Source organism: Gorilla gorilla, chromosome 2 (assembly GCF_029281585.2).
Source record: "Gorilla gorilla gorilla isolate KB3781 chromosome 2, NHGRI_mGorGor1-v2.1_pri, whole genome shotgun sequence".
In the NCBI taxonomy this organism is placed as follows: domain Eukaryota; kingdom Metazoa; phylum Chordata; class Mammalia; order Primates; family Hominidae; genus Gorilla; species Gorilla gorilla.
This window is the reverse complement of record NC_086017.1, coordinates 135,840,889-135,861,350: the sequence shown is the minus strand read 5'-3', so window position 1 is coordinate 135,861,350 and position 20,462 is coordinate 135,840,889. Positions and strand designations below refer to the sequence as shown.

At 46.1% G+C, this 20,462-nt stretch overlaps 1 protein-coding gene across 2 annotated transcripts in view; it reads left to right on the top strand.

Annotated features, from left to right (window-relative positions):
- The window catches only part of HEG1 (heart development protein with EGF like domains 1), a 90,184-nt gene that overhangs the window by 53,264 nt on the left and 16,458 nt on the right, over window positions 1–20,462 (top strand). For both annotated transcript variants that reach the window (XM_055383846.2, XM_019024399.4), the window contains 5 exons: window positions 323–381; window positions 626–786; window positions 4,801–4,935; window positions 11,657–11,699; window positions 11,819–11,856. In XM_055383846.2, the coding sequence (XP_055239821.2) occupies window positions 323–381; window positions 626–786; window positions 4,801–4,935; window positions 11,657–11,699; window positions 11,819–11,856 (436 nt within the window). The remainder of the gene's footprint in view (window positions 1–322; window positions 382–625; window positions 787–4,800; window positions 4,936–11,656; window positions 11,700–11,818; window positions 11,857–20,462) is intronic.

Here is a 20,462-nt window from a genome sequence, read left to right as displayed (position 1 = left end):
CTGAGTTGTTTGAAACCCTGGGCCTTAAAAGAGAGCTGCTTCTTTGAAGATGTTTTGCATCCAAGGGTGCTATTCTGAACATCATTTCCTGCCAAGATTTTCCCCACTGATTTACTCTCTGCCTCTTTCTCTTTGTACTCGTGGAACAACAGAAAGGCATTTAAGAGGGGAACAAAAAAAGGACACCACTTCTGTGTAAAGCCGCGTGCTGATAACTTGATGGCTGGAAAATGCCTGTTTTATCCTGAAAATAGGAAACTGGTTCTAGGTCCAAGGCTTTTGTCTAACTCACTGTTAACGACAGGCTTGTTCTTCCTTTCAGTTAAATATGTGTTTTTCAGCGTTACCTAGTTACATCCGATCTACAGTTCATGCCTCTAGGTAAGTAACAGAATTATATTTCCTTGTGAACTAGTCTGTAGAAAGGGGAGGCTGTTCTAACATGGGTGATAGCAACAAAACCGGGCTGTTTTCACCCAGCCATGGGGTAATCCAGGGCCAAGGTCACTGACCTTCATGCTCTCCCATTCCGTCACTGGTGAATGGCGATGACATTCATTTCCAAAAGCCTTGGGACCCACGTGTCATTTCAGGGCTGTTAAAAACCCACAAACTTTGCCTATAGGGAGTCCAACGTGGTGGTGATCTCACTGCAAACAACCTTTTCCCTGGCCTCCAATGTGACGCTATTTGACCTGGCTGATAGGATGCAGAAATGTGTCAACTCCTGCAAGTCCTCTGCCGAGGTCTGCCAGCTCTTGGGATCTCAGAGGCGGATCTTTAGAGGTAAGAGGGCAGCCCTCTGGGAGGACCCTACCCATATAGTTAGGCACAGACCTAAGATGGAAATGCAAGGCATCCAGGGCTCAGGCCCAGGAAAGGCCCTCACAAAGCCTATTTTTGGCATGGGTGTTAAGTCAAAGACCTTTGTGCACATGCGTCTTCTTTTATGTGTGCATGCATGTACAAACATGCACACACACACCCAGAGTCCTGTACACAAGCCTTGAAGACACCTGGTCCTTGGCATGCAGCTCCTTCTGTTTATTTTATCCAGTGTTGATGTGGGAGGGGGAGGGGCATAAGAGCTGATGTGACAAAGCAGAAATCACTCTTTTTCCATTGAAAAGTTCCTGCTCTCTTTGGGGAAACAGAATGTACATGCTTGTCAATGACCAAAAAAAACCTTCATCTGGCCAGAGGCAGTGGCTCACACCTGTAATCCCAGTACTATGGGAGGCTGAGGTACCCTTAAGCCCAGGAGTTCAAGGCTGCAATGAGCTATGATTGCACCACTGCACCCCAGCCTGGGCCACAGAGTGAGATCCTGCCTCAAAAAACAGAATAAACAACCACCACTAAAACCTTCATCATGATACATTATTAGGTTAAAAAAAAAAAAAAAGCATGTGCAGTATTACCCATCCTTTGTGTTTGTTTGTTTGCACATTATAAATGCACAAAAACAAAACCAGAAGAATGGAGGCCAGAATGCCCACAGTGGCGCCATAAACAATTATTTTCCTTTTCTCATTCTTGCTTTGTCTGTTTTGTCAAAAGCTTCTATAGTGCCTCTGGTGTGAGGCAAATGAAGAAAGGGATTGGAGACAAGTTCAAAAGGGAAGTTTTGGTCTTAGAGGAGAAGTTTCACCTCCAGGACAGGAAAACTCAACTGGAATCTAAAGCACTTCTTTGCAAAGGGGGCTTGTCCCTGTTGCCACGTGCTACATGATCAAAATTAGCTCATTTTACTACACAAGTAGGGCTGGCAAAGGATGGAGAATCTAGTCTAAACCGCCCATCTGGCATCCAGACGCTGGACATGAGTAGAAGATACCAGGTTGTAACAGTCTGCTGGTAGATCCATGACATTGACATTCCCAGTGGGCCTGGGTTCCATAACTGCCAGTCAAGAGAGCTTTCTGGAGTGGGCCTGTATATTACAGAGCTTGGGAGCCAGATTGTTAGCCCTTCATTCTGGGATAAGAGCTGGAGCTTGGCCCATTTAAGGCTAGTTATTAATTTGAGAAAAAAAAAAAAAAGCTAAACTTTCTGAAGTTGAAGTTACTATTGATGGGGGAGTGAGGTAGAAAGGTCATGCCCCATTATATCATGCTCGAAACTTTGAGACTCTATGGTTTTACTTTTTTGTTTCTCTTGACAAGGATTCAAGGGTACCAAGTTGTCCTCCCCAGTGAGGTAGGAAAGTCACCTTTCAGTTCACTAAATATTTATGGAGTACTACATTCTATGTGATCAACATTGCACCAGGTTACTTTTTGTGCCCCATAATGCATTCAAATCAAGTGCCTTGCAAATCAAGTGCCAGCCATTTGGATTTGAAAGAGCCTGCTCATGGCAGCCCTACCCACCCTCTGACTCCCATTCTTCCGACTGCTTGTATATGGCACCCTTGCTGCCTTGCTGAAGTTCCTATTTACTTCTCCTTTCAGAGCCCGTGAGAACAAAGACAGCTATGCATATTGGCTGAAAGAAACAGGCTTGTTTCCCTGTTTTTCCTCCCAGGTCTTCTCCAGGTTTTGCCAAGACCAGCCTGGTCTCATGCTAACCTTTCTGAGTACTAGAGAGGTGGCCTTGACAGCTTCTGACATCTGGGTGTTTCCAGCATAAGGGCAGTGCTGGGCTACTCTGGACACTGCCATTGGAAAGGAGGGTTTTCTGTCTTCACTTCATAAAACATCCACTTCCTTGCCTTTCAAAGAACTGCAGCTCTTGTCATCTCCAGAGGTTTAGTCTTTGGAAATCCCCCATGGAATGTCTCAGCTTTAGATTTACTTAGAGTCTCATTGTCTGTTTTGGTGGATGTTATGCCCAGGAAAGACCATGGGAATTGTGAATGTAGCAAAATCACATTGCCAGGCTTTATATGAAAATGGGATTCTACGTGGTCCTATTGGATGGATTTATGGTAGAATATTCTTTGAGAATTTGTAGGGTAGCAACTCCTCCACTGCAGAGGCAGGGCCTGTGTCCCATGCTTTTGCATGGATCTGCTTCTGTGCAGGGCACAGTTGCTCCAGCAGAGTGATTTGCCAGCAGGCTGGATTAATGGGCAGGGTGGAAGGAAAACATGACATTGGCTTCCAGAAAATATCTAATCAGGCCAGGCAACTCTGGCTGGCTGCTGGACAAGGCAAGTGTCAGCCTGGACAGGTTTCTGCCCTGGAGGAATTTCTTTATATTAAGGCTTGAGGACTGGCAAAGCCTTCAAAGAGTTGAGATGAGGGATTGTGGAAGTTCATTACCTCCCTGGTGCCAGCTTTGCAGTGTTTGCCTGGTGAGATTTTCCATTTTTAATTTTTCTCCCTTAAATACAAACTTTTTACAATAAACAAAGGAAATTCTATCACACACACAAATGTGGTTCTGATTGAGCACGCTAGCTTCCACTGATAAAGGCAGGAAATTCAGCTTTGAGAACTAGAGTTGTGTCCTAAGCTTACCTCGTGTGACCAGGCTGTCTACCGGTCCTGAGCTCTCAGGACTCACAAAAGGGGGCAGATGTCAGGAACCCCATGTGGGGTGGCAGCTCATGTCACCAAAACCTGCCTGGGAAGGGGCAGTTTTGCAGCATTAAAAGGGGTACCTGGCTTCTGAATAGATTGGCTTCCTCCTTCGGGTGGGAAATGGGAGACCATGCCTGGAAAATTGGCAGCCATTCCTCCCTGCACAATAGATACATGGCCCTTCCCCTTGCATCTTTCTTCCCATTCTGAACTTTAGCTTGCCCCCCAATAACAACAGCAAATATCTAGCTTGCCTTGCCCTGCACATGGGTGTAAATAAGGTACTATCCACTATCCAGTTGGTTTCCTATTTTTGTTCTATTCTCTGTGTACCCCATATACACAGGAGGCCTATGCACCCTCATTGTGTCTGCTGTACACAACTTCACAGAGGGGCATATGCCCCACAGGAAATGCTTTCTGATAATAATGAAATGATTCTTTGTCATCCATGAGATGAATAAGGCCCTAAAGTGAACAAGGTAGCAAGCCTGAAAGATGGGCTCCTTCTCTGCCTGCCTCTGTTTCTCTCTGCCTGGTCAGTGACAGGCTGCCGTGTGTACCAACCAGTCCCTGTGCAAGGCACTGAAGACCCAGAGATGAAGAAGCCTCAAGAACCCATCAGTGGAGTGGAGGAGACTGCCTGATAAGCAGAATTACACTACAGCCCGGGGCAAGCAGATTGTCTTTCAGATCTCTCCTCATCACCAGTCTCTTGTAGGCAGCATGCTATCAGGACAGCAAGCCACCCTGCTACAGGGAGTGGTGCTAGGTCCCTTTTTAGGCCATGCAGACACACAGAGCTGAGATGTACTTCCACTTGAGACAGGTCTGGCCTGCACTCCTGTTCTTAGTCCAAGTCTCGGCTTCCTAAGAACACAGCTGTATTTTCTGGTTGTGCTGATCCTTCCTCCGCAGTCCTTTGGAAGACACAGGGCCATTAAGGGCTGTATTTGCAGTGAGCACCAGAGGAGTGAACAGGGCCTGTTTATTCCAATTTGGTTTCTCAGTGGGTCCGTGGCACGCTGTGAGGGTGTTTTCAACGGGGAACACTGGTGCACAGCCTGCGGCTGATCAGAGAAGGAGCGGCAGAAGGCAGTACAGATGGACTCCTGAGAGGAGTGTTGCTCTGTGGAGACTTTTCGGAAAACTGTTCTCAGCCTCTTGAAATAGAAAGTTCATGCAGACACGTGAGCTTTGAAGTGGAGGAGATTTTAAGGTTTGAAGTGGAGAAGATTTTGTTTTGTTTCACTGTCTTGTTTTTCCATTCCAGCGGGCAGCTTGTGCAAGCGGAAGAGTCCCGAATGTGACAAAGACACCTCCATCTGCACTGACCTGGACGGCGTTGCCCTGTGCCAGTGCAAGTCGGGATACTTTCAGTTCAACAAGATGGACCACTCCTGCCGAGGTAGCCACAGCTTCGCCTGGGGTTCTGTGCCCAGTCCTGGGACTCTGCCTGGTGCTCTGTTTCTCTTTCTTGCTCTCTCTCTCTCTTTGCTTAGGCGTGACCATTCTAAACTGAGGGTAACTGGTTCTTGTTATTTTGCTCGTGGCAGGATTGAATACATTATCTCCTTGGAATAATAGCATTATCTTTGACTGGTGCATGCTGGTCTGGCCAATTAAATTCAAAGGAAGACAGAATGGAATGCCTGTGGTAGCAGTGCCTTTTCTTTTTTTTTTCCATTTAAAGGAAGTTAGAAAAATTATTGTTTTAATTCCCAAAGCTTTATCTATTGTCTGCTAATCTTTTAAAGTGGAAGTACAAGCATGGGGTCAGGCTTACATCTTTCAGAGGCAGCTGAGGCCAGAGTCAGAGCCCGACTCTGCCTCACTGATCATGTATCACCTTGGGCAAGTCACTTTGTTTCTCTGAGCCTCGGTTTCCTCTTCTGAGAAACGGGTATGGTGATCCTCTATTGGATATTTATTCTAAGGGTTAAGGAAGGCAGTGGATATAGAGGCCCTTTGTAAGCTGTCAGCATCTGCTCTTGTATTTGGTCCAGGTTGTTGTTGAATTAATGAGTTCTGGTTTTAAAGGTCTCATGAAGTGTTTGAGAGCAGAAATCTAATTCTACTAACCTTTAAGGTGAGGCTTAAATTCATTTAGTTTGAGGGAAAAACTGCTCAAAGAATGTAGTCCAAGAATACTGCTTTAAAATAAAATTAATTCAGGTCCAAGAGCACCATGCACCCTGACTTATAAAAGGCTGCTGCAACTTGCAATCACCAGAAAAACTAACGATATAAAGGCCATCATGGATGGCCAGTTTTCCTACTCAGTCAACACCTTGCTGGTGACAGATGTCAATGGATGTTACTGGAATCTGAATAAAAATCACATACTGGGGCGAGGTGACATGCCACTCTTCTCCATCAGGACTTCCCATGAGAGGACTTGTTCATCACAGATAAAAATATATTTCAGGGCAGCACTCTTATCCTGAGCTTCAGACCCTCTGACTTTGTTAGGTTTGGATACAAAGTTCTTCTCAAGTGTGCATCATCAGCTCTCCAGGTGGGACCTGTGATGGGTTTTGAAGGGGAGGGCCAACTCTCTGTGTTGGGCCTAGGTCCTGATGTGTGACTAGCACACAGCATGTCTCAGTGCCGTGCCAGACTGCCACATTGCTACAAAGAAATGATGCTTCCTCATGCCATCTTATCTGCTTTAATGCAAAGTGTTCCTTGCACCTCTTAGAAATGGGGAGTTGAGCCGGGCGTGGTGACTCACGCCTATAATCTCAGCACTTTGGGAGGCCGAGGCGGGCGGATCACCTGAGATCGGGAGTTGGAGACCAGCCTGACCAACACGGAGAAACCTCGTCTCTACTAAAAATACAAAATTAGCTGGGTGTGATGACGCATGCCTGTAATCCCAGCTACTCGGGAAGCTGAGGCAGGAGAATCGCTTGAACCTGGGGAGTGGAGGTTGCAGTGAGCCGAAATCACGCCATTGCACCACTGCAGCCTGGGCAACATCCGTCTCAAAAAAAAAAAAAGAAAACAAATGAGGAGTTGAGCCCATCTTCACATGGGAAGGGGACTGGGCTAACATCCATGTGTGTTGGGGCGCTGTGCTGCTGACAGGGGATGACACAAGGTGGGCAGAGGTATGGGCATGGTGCTGTGGTGTTCCCTGTGAACAGTGTCTCAACAATGGCCCTATCACCTTTGCTTCTGGCTGGCCTGCGCCACTTCCTCTGTTTCCAAGTCAGCAATTTTGTAATTGTTTCAGTTACAGGCTAGCATTAACAATAGCTGTGAAAGATTTACCGAGTGTGCTGACACAGACACCAGCAACCTTATGTTGACCAAGTGAGGACCCAAGAAGCAGCATAAGGAAACCCTGATTCGCTTTTGGGCTTGTTGCTGAGACCCCGTGAAGCCCTTTCTCAGCAGTATTTGCACCATCAGGACTCTGAGGAGTGGATTCCGGAGCTTCTTGGGCCACAGCCCTTTAGGCTGGGTTCTGATGGGTTAGCAGTGACATCTTCTGGCCATCAGTGCTGGAGCACTGACACCTCAAATCAAGGCTCAATATAAATAGAGGATAGAGGAGTGTGTGTTTTCTAAATCACTGCAGTTCAAGCTATACATTAGCAAGTCTCTATGTTCTCTGCAGCGTGTGCATGCACACACACACATGCACACACAACGTGCTTGGTGTCTCACAGAAAATGTCTTTGCCAGACTTTCAAAGCTACACATAAAATCAAAGTAGATATCGCTCTCATAGGTTTCTTAGTTTCCTTCCATCATGCAGGCATCATGATTAATTCTTTTTTTGTTGTTGTTCTTTATAGAGACAAAGCCTTGCTCTGTCACTCAGACTGGAGTGCAGTGGCGCAATCAAGTCTCACTGCAGCCTTGACCTCCTGGGCTCAAGTGATCCTCCCACCTCAGCCTCCCAAGTAGCTGGGACTACAGTTCCTTGCCACTATGTCCAGCTAATTTTTGTATTCTTTGTAGAGATGGGCTTTTGCCATGTTGCTGAGTCTGGTCTCAAACACCTAGGCTCAAGCAATCCACCCACTTCGGCCTCCCAAAGTGCTAGGATTACAGGCATGAGCCACCACACCTGGCAATGAATTCTCACAACCTGTTTGTATGTCTCTTTCTTTAATCCGACTGCCATTGCCTTGAGTGCTAGAACCATGTCCTGAGCAGTGCAGGGTTCAGCAAATGTCTGTTGAATGAACGAGTGGATGATAAGGCAGCAAATAAGATGGGAAAAGATTGACATGGCTAGATATAATTTCCTGCAAGGGAACAAAAGAGTTTTTAAGATGCCACTGTCAGCTGGGCACAGTGGCTCACGCCTATAATCCCAGCACTTTGGGAGGCTGAGGCGGGAGGATCATGAGGTCAGGAGTTCGAGGCCAGCCTGGCCAATATGGTGAAACCCTGTCTGTACTAAAAATACAAAAATTAGCTGGGCGTGGTGGTGCATGCCTGTAGTCCCAGCTACTCGGGAGGCTGAGGCAGAAGAATCGCTTGAACCCAGGAGGTGGAGGTTGCAGTGAGCTGAGATCCCGCCACTGCACTCCAGCCTGGGTGACAGAGCAAGACTCCATCTCCAAAAAAAAAAAAAAAAGATGCCACCATCTACTTATTTCTATTTTTAAGTCCAGAAGACTTGAATTCACTTGTGTCTTATGGCAATAGGGGAAGCCCAGTTTGGGAATATATACTAGCTGCTGCCAAATTCATTTCATCTTCAGTGCTCTGTGGTCAGAATACCTCTGGGGCAGGGGTCCCCAATCCTACCGGTTTGTGGTCTGTTAGGAACCAGGCTGCACAGCAGGAGGTGCAGTTAGGAACTGGGCTGCACAGCTGAGTTCCGCCTCCTGTCACATCAGCGGGAGCATTAGATTCTCATAGGAGTGTGGACCCTGTTGTGAATTGCACATGTGAGGGATCTAGGTTACGTGGTCCTTAGGAGAATCTAATGCCTGATGATCTGAGGTGGAACAGCTTCATTCCGAGACCATCTTCCCAAGACCACCCCCTTGCTGGTCCATGGAAAAAGTGTCTTCCATGAAACCAGTCACTGGTGCCAAAAACGTGGGGACTGCTGCTCTAGGGTGAGTGAGATGAGAAGCTGGGTCCTAAGGAGCACAGGAGCACCTCACTGACAAGGTTTCCCCAGAACAGCGCCACGGCACAGTAGCACTCAACCACTGATGCGTAACGGAATGAGCCCATTTGAAATAGAGAAATATCATGACATCAGGGAGCCAGGTCACTTCTGATACAAAATGAAAACAGCCCAACCCATCAGCTCGCGGGCAGGACAACAGATGGACCTTACATCTGCCTGGATGACAGCCATGGAGTGGAGCACTTCCACCCAGCAGATGAAGTCTAATGTTGGGTGGGGAGATTGGATGTAAAAACATTTCCAGGAAGAAGTGTTCAAAATAGAAAAGGCTGGTGTGACATCAGCCTGCCTCAGTGCCGAGATGGGTGGGGAGGAGTCACTGAAGAAGCAAGCAATTTCTGGTGGCTGCCCCACAGCGTTAGCCATCCACGGATCATCCAGGGCAGCTTCCCCCACTCCCACGACCTGCTGCAGTATGAAGCAGAGGCATACACAGGAGGAGGGCCACCGGACATGGGAGAGGCAGGAGCACTCAGCTGCCTCCTTAGAGAAGGCCCCACCTGAGTGAGGCCAGCAGAGAACTCAGGTATCAAAGATTGGGAGATGGGGCCTCGTTACTCCTTCCCTAAACAGGATGCAATTATGCTCTACCTGTGGCATAAAGTGAAAGCACCTAGTGAAAACTGATTTGATAATATAAGATTTAAAAATATGTAAAAGGTAAATCAGGTTAAAGGGGAAATTAACGGACTGTTTTGTTGAGGCCAGAAGGAAAGTGAATATGCAGAATGAGACACAGCAGGGTCCTGCACGCTTGCTAAAAGAAGGCCCCTCACTTAAGTGCTGAGGTTCCCGGACACTGAGGCAAAAAGGGAAACATGACTTTGAAAAGAGTCAGGGTCCCTAAAATAAAGAGCAGCTGTTCAGGAGCATCCCTGTCTTTTAAAACAATGGGGCCAAGAGCAATTTCTCTGGGGCATCCTCGTCAAGAGGTTACTGAGTGGTATTGTAGCAAAGCAGTCCATGACATCCCCAAATAAATACCACAGGGATTTCCCATGGCTGCCGCTTATAAGAAAAAGCCCTTAATACAAGAGAATGTAGCTCAGGAAAAGTGATACTGTGGGGCCAAAACAGTGCTGTCCAGGTGCACAGCTCTCTAATATCTGCTGTGAGACACATTACAGATGATTTAGAACAGTGTTTTTGAAACTGTATTCCACAACACTCTAGTGATATGTTAATAGAAAGTCTGTAACAATAAAGCACATGCCAGAGGCATTCAGCTGCTAACATTAAGAAAGTAGGAGGAAGAACATTCAACACATCGTCATGAGGAAAGTTATCACGCACAAGGACGCTGGACCCAGCCCGCAGGGCATCACTCGCCAGCCCCCTGCCCCTCCTCACCCCCAGCCATGCATGCTACTGGCCCCCATAACCCACCATTAGCACGTCTGCCATCCCATCAAGTATTGCAGCTCTACACTCTGTACCTTTTCTTATTCGGGATCTTTATGCAATGTATCTCGTACATTGACCCTGTATCACATTTTTATCATTCCTTGCAGCAGAGAATTTGTCTGTGAGGCCATTTTTCATTGCTTTCATTCAAGCATGCATTATAGCTCATGGTGTTCTGTCATCTTATTGTTGTGTTGAAAATGTTCTGTGATCACATAAATTCAGGAACTGCTGATCCAGGGAAATGGCCAGGCTGCAACTGCTTCAGTGAAGTAGCGTTCCATGAGCTGCACCACCCGAGGGTTCAAAGTTCTGTTCTTGGGCAAGGTGCCGATTAGCACACATCTAGATATGTCCGAAATCCCCTACACAGACTCTAGGGTGAGCATTCTGTTATGAAAACCTGGGTACACACCAGGACTGTGGCCCAGAAGATGTCACCCACAGCTCCCCCCTTCTCATGGAAGGGTGTCAGCAGGGCCATTATCAGGTTAAAGGTTTGATTTACATTAAAGAAGTGGAGCCATATGTTTTTGTGATGGAAGGAGTTTCCCCAGGGGACATTCTTCATCCATAGAGAACTTCTAAATGAATTGCATTGGTCATATAATAATTACAACTACATGCCTGACATGGTGGCTCACGCCTTTAATCCTAGTACTTTGAGAGGCCTAGCACTTTGGGAGGCCGAGGAGGGCGGATCATCTGAGGTCAGGAGTTTGAGCAGCCTGGCCAACATGGTGAAACCTCATCTCTACTAAAAATACAAAAATTAGCCAGGCTTCGTGGCGGGCCCCTGTAATCCCAGCTACTTGGGAGGCTGAGGCAGGAGAATCGTTTGAACCTGGGAGATCGAGGTTGCAGTGAGCCAAGATAGTGCCACTGCACTCCAGCCTGGGCAACAAAGCTAGACTCATCTCAAAAAGTAATAATAATTACAACTACAAAACCCGGATTTAGTGGTTACTATGTGCCAGACCTGTACTAAGCCATTGGATTGCCTTATTTCACTTAATCACCTCCAATAAAATACTTTTTATAGGTGGGAGATTGAGAGCCACAAAGAGGTTAAGAAAAGTTTCTTGATAAGGTTAAGATTTGAGGCTAGGCATGGTGAATCATGCCTGTAATCCCAGCACTTTGGGAGGCAGAGGCGGGCAGATCACTTTGAACTCAGGAGTTCGAGACAAGCCTGAGCAACAGGGTGAAACCCCATCTCTACTAAAAATACAAAAATTTGCTGGGCATGGTGGCACATGCCTGTAATCCCAGCTACTTGGGAGGCTGAGGCTGGAGAATCGCTTGAACCCAGGAGGTGGAGGTTGCAGTGAGCCAAGATGGCACCACTGCACTCCAGCCTGGGCGACAGAGCGAGACTCTGTCTCAGAAAAAAAAAAGAGTTGTGCCGGCAACAGTATTTAAGTGAGGATCATTCCAAAGCAGTTTGCAGCCTTCTGGTACTAGAGTAATCTTGTGGACTTTAGGGTGGCTGGCGTTTAATTAACTGGGAGTTTGGGAGAGGTAAATAGACACACTCATGCATTTTCCTTTTGTCTTTCAGCATGTGAAGATGGATATAGGCTTGAAAATGAAACCTGCATGAGGTAGGCTCCATGCTGATTTAGTCTAATTTTGTTACAAATCTTATTTAGATAAATTGCCTCACTTATTTCTTTTGAGATTGGAAACTAATTCTTGCCCTTTTTTCTTTCTTGGCTTGCAGTTGCCCATTTGGCCTTGGTGGTCTCAACTGTGGAAACCGTAAGTGTACAAAAGTGGACAATTATGCGTGGGCAGGGGCCTGGCCCTGTTGTTAGTGCACAGGTGTCAGTCTCCTCCCACTTCCCTCAGTTCACACCCGCTGTCTTCTTAGGTTCTGTGCCAATGGCATGGGGGAAACAAAGAGAAAGGCCGGGCGTGGTGGCTCACGCCTGTAATCCCAGCACTTTGGAAGACGGAGGCAGGAGGATCATTTGAGGCCAGGAGTTAGAGACCATTCTGGCCAACATGGTGAAAGCCCGTCTCTAGTAAAAATACAAAAATTAGCTGGGTGTGATGGCACATGCCTGTAATCCTAGCTACTTGGGAAGCTGAGGTGAGAGAATCGCTTGAACCTGGGAGGCGGAGGTTGCAGTGAGCCAAGATCACGCCACTGCACTTCAGCCTGGGTGACAGAGCGACACTTCGTTTTAAAAAAAAAAAACCCAAAAAACAACAACAGAAAAAACAAAGAGAAAGACTTGACTGGTACTGTTCAGGGGCTCAAGGTCTGGGCTGGGCAGGGAGAGAAACACTCACTCCTAAATACCCCTGCTGTGTGCTGAGTGTTACTGTGATAACCAGACATGGGGTGTGGGACGGGGAGGCAGGGACTGTGCCCACAGAAGAGTGAGAGGACACTCGACAGTACTTCTTGGAGGGAGTGGAATTAGAGGAACAGTAGGAAAGATTTAGACTGGCGGGTATGGGGGGAGGACATCCCAGGCAGAGGGAGCAACTTAGACAAAGGTCTTGAGGCAGCCATGGGCCCTTGGTGTTCTGGGGACAGTGTGTAAGTGGGTGTGGCTGGAAGATAGGAAGATAGGAAGGCAGAAAGTAGAGGATTTGGATTGGCAAAGTATATGGCGTCTGAACTGTTGGGGTTGGGATCACCAGGCTGAGGAGTGTAGACTCTAATCAATAACTGTCAGGCAGCTGGCAAAAGTCTTAGAGCAGGAAAGCAGTTTGATCAAGGAAAGCAATTTGGGCTGCATTGAGAACAGACTGGACAGAGGAGAATGTGGGTGCAGCTTAGATATTTCCAGCATAGTCCCACCAGGCATGCTAGAGACACACTTAGGAGTCCTCTCTGCTCCAGGTGGAAGTGGAGGGTGGAACGCCAAGCAGCCAAGAGTGTTGGTGGGGACTGTGAGCGGGGCGTGTTTTGCACCTAATCCAGTTCTTGGAGAAAAGCAGTTGTGATTCATTTAAGATTGCTTGCACTGACATTTTCTTATATTCATACATTAGAAATTGAATTTATCTGCAAAATTAAATTTGGGGATATAGCATATCATAGGATGTAATAGAAATACTAACAATGAAGATTTTAGTTTAGGACAGCTTTGGCTCTCATCCTACAGACAAATGTGCCAGTGGACTATATTATAAGTTTACTAGAAGGAAAGTAGACATGATTTTATTTAATGTGTGTAAAAAAGCCCCCAGTTTCTATTCCCCAGTGGTATACCTTACATCTGATTTCTTCAGTGGTGTTTTCTTTGTTCATAAAGGTTTTCTATTAGCAAGTTTCATTATTGACTTTCTTTGAGCATAACTAAAAAATAAAAATAATGAAATAAAAATCAAACACATTCAATGCTGAATATAAAACTGACATAAAACTCTCTTGGTGCACCCAGCATGCCGCTACTCTCAGGTCAGAGTCTAGAGACTTGGAATTACATATCCATTTAGGATTACTGATGACTTTGGTCATCTGATTTATCTTGACTGCAGACTAGCAAGAGGTTACAGAAGATAGCCTCAGAGAAAGACTAGGGAGGCAATTCTAAAAGCAATTATATTTATAGTCATATGAGTAGAGAGGGAGGAGCTCACAGAATTGATATTTGTTTTTTTGTGTTTTTGAGATGGAGTCTTGTTCTGTCGCCAGGCTGGAGTTCAGTGGCACGATCTCGGCTCACTGCAACCTCCGCCTCCTGGGTTCAAGCGATTTTCTTGCCTCAGTCTCCCAAGTAGCTGGGACAACAGGTGTGCACCACCACACCCAGCTAATTTTTGTATTTTTAGTAGAGATGGGGTTTTACCATGTTGGCCAGGATGGTCCCGATCTCTTGACCTTGTAATCCGCCCACCTCGGCCTCCCAAAGTGCTGGGATTCCAGGCGTGAACCACCGTGCCCGGCCGATGTTTGTTTTTTAAGTAGCAACCTGCAGCCCTGAGTGGTGTAGTAAACAACCCCGTACTCTTTAGAAGTCCCAGAGGACACTGTAGGGCCATAGAACCATGTGAGCACAGCCCTTCACTCCAATGGACCCCAGTCATCACGCTCTAAATGGTGTTTGGTGCACTTAGTTTAATAAGACAAGGAAGTTATCATATTTTAGGCTTTTTTATTTAGTAAATTAAAGAATAGTCAAAATTCTTTTTAGGTGTCAATGCTGAACAGGGTAGGCTTGAGTATTTTGGAGATTTGGCTTATGTAAAACAGTCTGGATTGGAGTACATGTCCTTTTCTAAAGATCAGTATTTAGGCAAGCCAGTTTCTCAGCTGGGCTCAGGGTCTTTATGCTTTTGTGTTTAGGAGGATATCTGTGCCTTAAAGGGGCTGCCTGGTCTACAGAGTGGTGTGTGTTCACTTTTTCCTGTGAATCTCATTTCTCACTTGAAACCAGAACAGAGTCACAGAGAGCTTGTAAACTGATCAGAGAATGGAGTAGCCTGTGCACAAAAATAGATAAGAAAATCTATAACGTTTCAATGTGGAAAAAGGAGGCTGAATAATCAGACAGAAATTTAAGATATTTGAGTCTTGTTTCCCAAATGCTGGAATACTAGAACTACATGGTATATATATATATATCTATATATGTGTGTGTGTGTGTGTGTGTGTGTGTGTGTGTGTATACACATATATAGTCTTTCAGAAGAGATGCTTCAAGGCTAAGAGTAGAGGTTACATCACAAGCCTGCGGACCTGATCCTAAGATATTGTTAGAAACAGAGAGGCTTGGCCGGGCGCTGTGGCTCACGCCTGTAATCCCAGCACTTTAGGAGGCCGAGGCGGGCGGATCACGAGGTCAGGAGATTGAGACCGTCCTGGCTAACACAGTGAAACGCCGTCTCTACTAAAAATACAAAAAATTAGCTGGGCATGGTGGCGGGCGCCTGTAGTTCCAGCTACTCAGGAGGCTGAGGCAGGAGAATGGCGTGAACCTGGGGGGGCGGAGCTTGCAGTGAGCTGGGATAGCGCCATTGCACTCTGCCCGGGGCGACACAGCGAGACTCCGTCTCAAAAAAAAAAAAAAAAAAAAGAAACAGAGAGGCTTAGCAGCAGGAGGCTCAAGGTGCAGCAGACCTGTATCACGTGTGCAAGAAACTCATCTGAATGCAATCCCATCTGATGGCAGAGAAAGAGAGAGCCAGTGAGACAGGTGAGAGGTGTGGAGGTGTGGCCACCCTGTTCTCCACGTGTGCCCCTCGGGTGAGCCAGGGAGCAGGAGGTAAGAGATATGACCTGCTCAGTCCTCTTGGGGCCTCTCATCCCTGACAGGCCTCTCATAGAATGAGCTAGTACTTTAAACCTGCTTTGGTCAGACAGCTCGCTAGTTTTTATTTTTTATTTTTAGAGATGAGGTCTCTCTCTATTGCCCAGGCTGGAGTGCAGTGGCCTGATCATGGCTCACTGTAGCCTCAACCTCTCAGGCTCAAGCAATCCTCCCACGTTGGTCTCCCAAAGTGTTAGGATTACAGGCATGAGCTACCACACCTGACCCCTAAATAAGTTTTATTAGAAAATGCTTCATGTTTCTCAGCGAATGGAAGAGTGATCCATCGAGGGAACATGAGTCTATAAAGGGCTGCAGGAAAGGGGTGTGAGCTGCAGGGCATTATTCTAAGTGGCACTGGTAATTTTTTTCTCAGAGATTATTAAGTATTATACATGTTTGGGGATGCTGTTTCCCTATGTCATTGACTATTCTGTAAGTTCTTATGTTAGGAAAAAGTCAAGTCCTCTCCATTATTTTTGTGGGGTTCTGGAAGTAGCCAAGATTTCTCTCTGATTCCTCAGACTTCCTTTTCCTTCCTATTTGTCCAAGTCACTGTCACTGTGTCCAGCAGAGGGCAGAGGCCTGTCTGGATGGTTTGCTCCTGGCCACATTTTAGAACCGGCCGCCTATCTTTAGTTTGGTAACTTTTGTTATTCTGTGATGGCATGTAAATATCACTTTATCATTTTGATATCTCTATTAGTTTCGGTGTTGCAAGACAGTTAATATTATAGTGGCTGATAATAAGTAGCACTTGCCACCTGCCTCTTTCTCTGAGGTCTGGGCCAAGACCTGGGTGTTGGTTAAGGAGTTGGGAATTCATCCCTCTCTATGGTGATAGCATATTGGGAGTCTGTGACTCATCACTCAACGTTTTGTGCCAAATAGCAGGGCTCTGAGTGCCCACCGCTATTACTCCCATTATTGCCACCCAAGACAGCAGGGGCCTTCCTGGGGCTGTGACTCAGGCTGGATTTTTCATAGGCAAGAAATGCTTCTTCTCTATGCAGGCTTCTTAGGGCACATGCTCTACCCAAGCCCAATGAGGCTGGGGAGGCTGGCTTTTTCCAGCCAAGCACACATCATCCAACTCCAGTAGATTTTGGCATTAGGCATAACCTATGTCCTACCCCTCAAAAGTTTCTGTGCACTTTCTACTTGTGCCCAGATTTCAGTCCTTGCTCCTTACAGAGAAACTGGAAAGGGCAAGGCACAGTGGCTCATGCCTGTAATCCCAGCACTTTGGGAGGCCGAGGCAGGAGAGTCACTTGAGGTCAGGAGTTCGAGATCAGACTGGCCAACATGGTGAAACCTCATCTCTACTAAAAATACGAAAATTAGCTGGGCGTGGTGGCGCATGCCTGTAATCCCAGCTACTCGGGAGGCTGAGGCAGGATAATCGCTTGAACCTGGGAGGCAGAGGCTGCAGTAAGCCGAGATCGCACCATTGCACTCCAGCCTGGGCGACAGAGCAAGACTCTGTCTCAAAAAATAAATAAACGAATAAATACCTGGAAAGGGCAGGACAAACCTTTCTCTCAAGTCCAGGGCCCCCACTCCTGGGCAGCGCAGGCCTGCACTTTTCTTATCACGGCTCTCCTTTTAATTTTTTAAACACGTAAAATATCTCTCTGTTTATATCCCAGATTCCACCAATTTCAACAGCAAATATACCATTTGCCAGATGGCCCCAGAATTCTTTCAGGAATGTGTCATCAGATGTGTCTCTCACTCCCCTTGCCTCCACCCTTTTCTTAGGGCGTGCACATTTCCTCTGTTGCTGGAAGTTTACGTTGGTTCCTCCTCACAGTTTCATAATTGCTCTAATGACACTTTGGGTTGTTTAGCCTTTTTTCTATTTTTAAAATAAATTCCTTTTTTAAAAAATAACAATATAGCACATGCCCATTAATTTCCCCTATTTTAACCCAAATTAATTAGAAAATAAATAGAAGTTAAGGGAAGAGGAGAGTAAACAGTCTCACCACCCATTAAACACTATGTTCACCATGTTTCCTTACTACTAAGTGTGGGGCATAGGCCAGCAGGATCCATGTCACCTTGGAGCTTGTTGGAAATGAGCAACTTTGGGCTCCCCACTCCAGACCCACTGAATCCGAATCTGAATTCTCACCAGGCCCATAAATTTAGTTAATATGCAGATTTATATGCATATTAAAGTTAGAGAAACACTGGTATTATATATTTTTCCAGAGATATATATGTGTATGTCTTTTTAACAGAAATTGGATCTCACTGAACATACTGTTCTGTAACCTGCTTTTAAACCTAGTAAACTGTGGAATGTTTTCACTTACGTAATTTTATAATGTTACTTTTGATAGTCCTGTGAAATTCTGTTCTATGGACCTACTGTAATTTGCTTAACCATTCCCCTCTTACTGCCTTTCAAAAGTCTCTTTTTAAAATATTCCTGTCATCTAAGCCATTCTTCTGTTTTTTGTTTTTTTGTTTTTGTTTTGTTTTTTGGTTGTTTTTTTTGTTTTTTGGTTTTTTTTGAGATGGAGTTTCACTCTTATTGCCCAGGCTGGAGTGCAATGGTGCGATCTTGGTTCACTGCATCCTCTGCCTCTGGGGTTCAAGGGATTCTCCTACCTCAGCCTCCTGAGTAGCTGGAATTACAGGCCCCCACCACCACACCTGGGTAACTTTTTGTATTTTTAGTAGAGGCAGGGTTTCATCATGTTGGCCAGGCTGGTATCGAACTCCTGAACTCAGGTGATCCACCTGCCTCAGCCTCCCAAAGCGCTGGGATTACAGGCATGAGCCACCGTGCCTGGCCCCATTTTTCTGTTTTATGGTTATTGTCATTTTGTGATCATAGAGCTCACATAATTCTCCTAGATTACTTTTTTCTGGCCACAGACATTTTTTTCCATCCCTCTTTCATATTTGCCACATGTCTCTTTTGTAGGTCATCCTTTCATTCAAAGGGTCTGCACCTCTTCAGAGGAGACCCCCGCCGCACAGCCTCCCAGTGTAGCCAGCAGGGAGTGAGAGTCTGCCTTCCCCACTGACAGCCCTCTTCCCGTGAAGCCAGACATTCCGCTTAAATATCTTTCTACACTGTCTTCCCAGCCCAACCCACGGTCTGATGGCAGGTGTAGAAGGTGTCTTTCAGTTGTGTTCACCCAGTTGTTGCCTTGGGTTATAAAAGACTTAGACCAATGGGAATGCTGTGTGTTGGTGGGAGTCACTCAGAACAAATATCTGGGAAGACAGCACTAAACTGCTTAGGAGGAAGGAGGGAGAATCTATTAATATTACCCAGAAGGCAGCTGGAAGTCTCATTCAGCTAAAAGCAGTCATTTTACTCGGTCTTGACTGGCCTCCCTTCACTTCAAACGGGGTAAGGCAGGGATTGGGGAGAGGGAACTGCTGTTCTGTACCCAACCCTTCTGCTAGCGAGGACTATTTGGTGAGGTGGAAGGGATAGAGTTGTGTAAAACATCAGGAGAAAGTGACAATCATGTGGGGCACTGTCACGGTGGAGAGTGGTGGGCACTGGGTGTGTTCACACCCTGGTTGTAGACTTGCAAAAGGTGAATTTCAGAAGGTACAGGAGAAAATAAGAATGCTGTGAACAGAGATGGAAGAGGAATGGAAAGATTTTAAAGGCAAAATTTTTCTGAGTGCGGTGGCTCACACCTGTAATCCCAGCACTTTAGGAGGCCAAGGAGGGAGGATTGCTTGAGCCCAGAAATTTGAGACCAACCTGGGCAACATAGCGAGACCTCATCTCTAAAAAAAAAAAAAAAAAAAAAAAAAAATTCAGCCAGGCATGGTGGCATGCACTTAGTGTCCCAGCTACTTGGGAAACTGAGGTGAGAGGATCACTTGAGCTGGGGGGTTGAGGTTGCAGTGAGCTGTAATCATGCCACTACACTGCAGCCTGGGTGACAGAGCAAGACCCTGTCTCAAAAAAAGATTAAAAAATAAAAGGCAAAATTCTAACCATAAATCACAAGTGAGCTCAGTGAGGAAAAATATGGAGAGAACTGAATGCATTGTAAGATAAAAACTAATGTGGCTACCTAGAAAATTCTGTAATGTGTTCAAGAATCTTAAAGGAAGGTTGGCTAAGGTTCTCCTGGAGTAAGTGAGCCCAGCTAGCCTAAGCGACAAAGAGAGTTTATTGGAAGAATCTTGGCATCAGGAGTGGAAGGAACCAAGGAAGTGGAGGAAGGAAGCTCAGCAGCTGGGGGTAGCGAGGAGCTTCCTGTGAGAGCACATGTTGCCATGACTGCATCCTCATGTCTCATCTCCACTCTTTGCCATGTATCTGTATGCAGGCTCTCCTTCCCAGACAACATGATGGGAAATAGGGTCACCAAACAGCTCTTGGTTGGGGGTGAGGAGGTCTCTAGCTCAGCAATTGTGAAAGTGATGGCCCTCTTCCCAAATTCCTGGGAAGTAACTAATTGATCCACTTTGGATGGTGGGTTTGTTCCAGGACCAGCCAGCTGTGTCCAGGAGTTGGTGTTACATGTCCGAGTGTGCCCACCCCCGGCTGCAGATGGAAGGGGGTGCACAGTTTTCAGAAGGGGGGTGGCTAAGCAGATAGTCCAGTAGATCCCATCCAAATAAGCATATAAACATAAACAAATATGGCTCTGGGGAAAGGCTAAGGCCCAGAATGTACTGTTGGTTTGATGAAAGATGCTAACTGTGATGACAGCAATGTCAAGCTGTGAAGAATAAGGGAAACATGGAGCCATTGCTTGAGAAAGACTGAAATGTCAACAAATGCCAAGAAGAAAGTAGGACTAAGAATTCCAAGCTCTTCATTCCAGAAATCTTTTCGCACTAAAAAGGATAGGACAGACAAGCCTAAGATGACATTCACTGCCTCTGTCTCACCTAAATATTCAGAGCACCTCTAAAGCTAGGAAACACTTCAGTTGGCACTTATTCAAATCCATGCACTTCTACATCATCATAAATCTAAAATCAGTACTTAACCCCAAAAGATCAGTTGTAGAATGATTTTAAGAAGATCTGTGGGGGATATTACAAGGTTACAGTGACATGGCTGCCAAAGAACTTCAAATGTACTCTTTAAAAAATATGTAT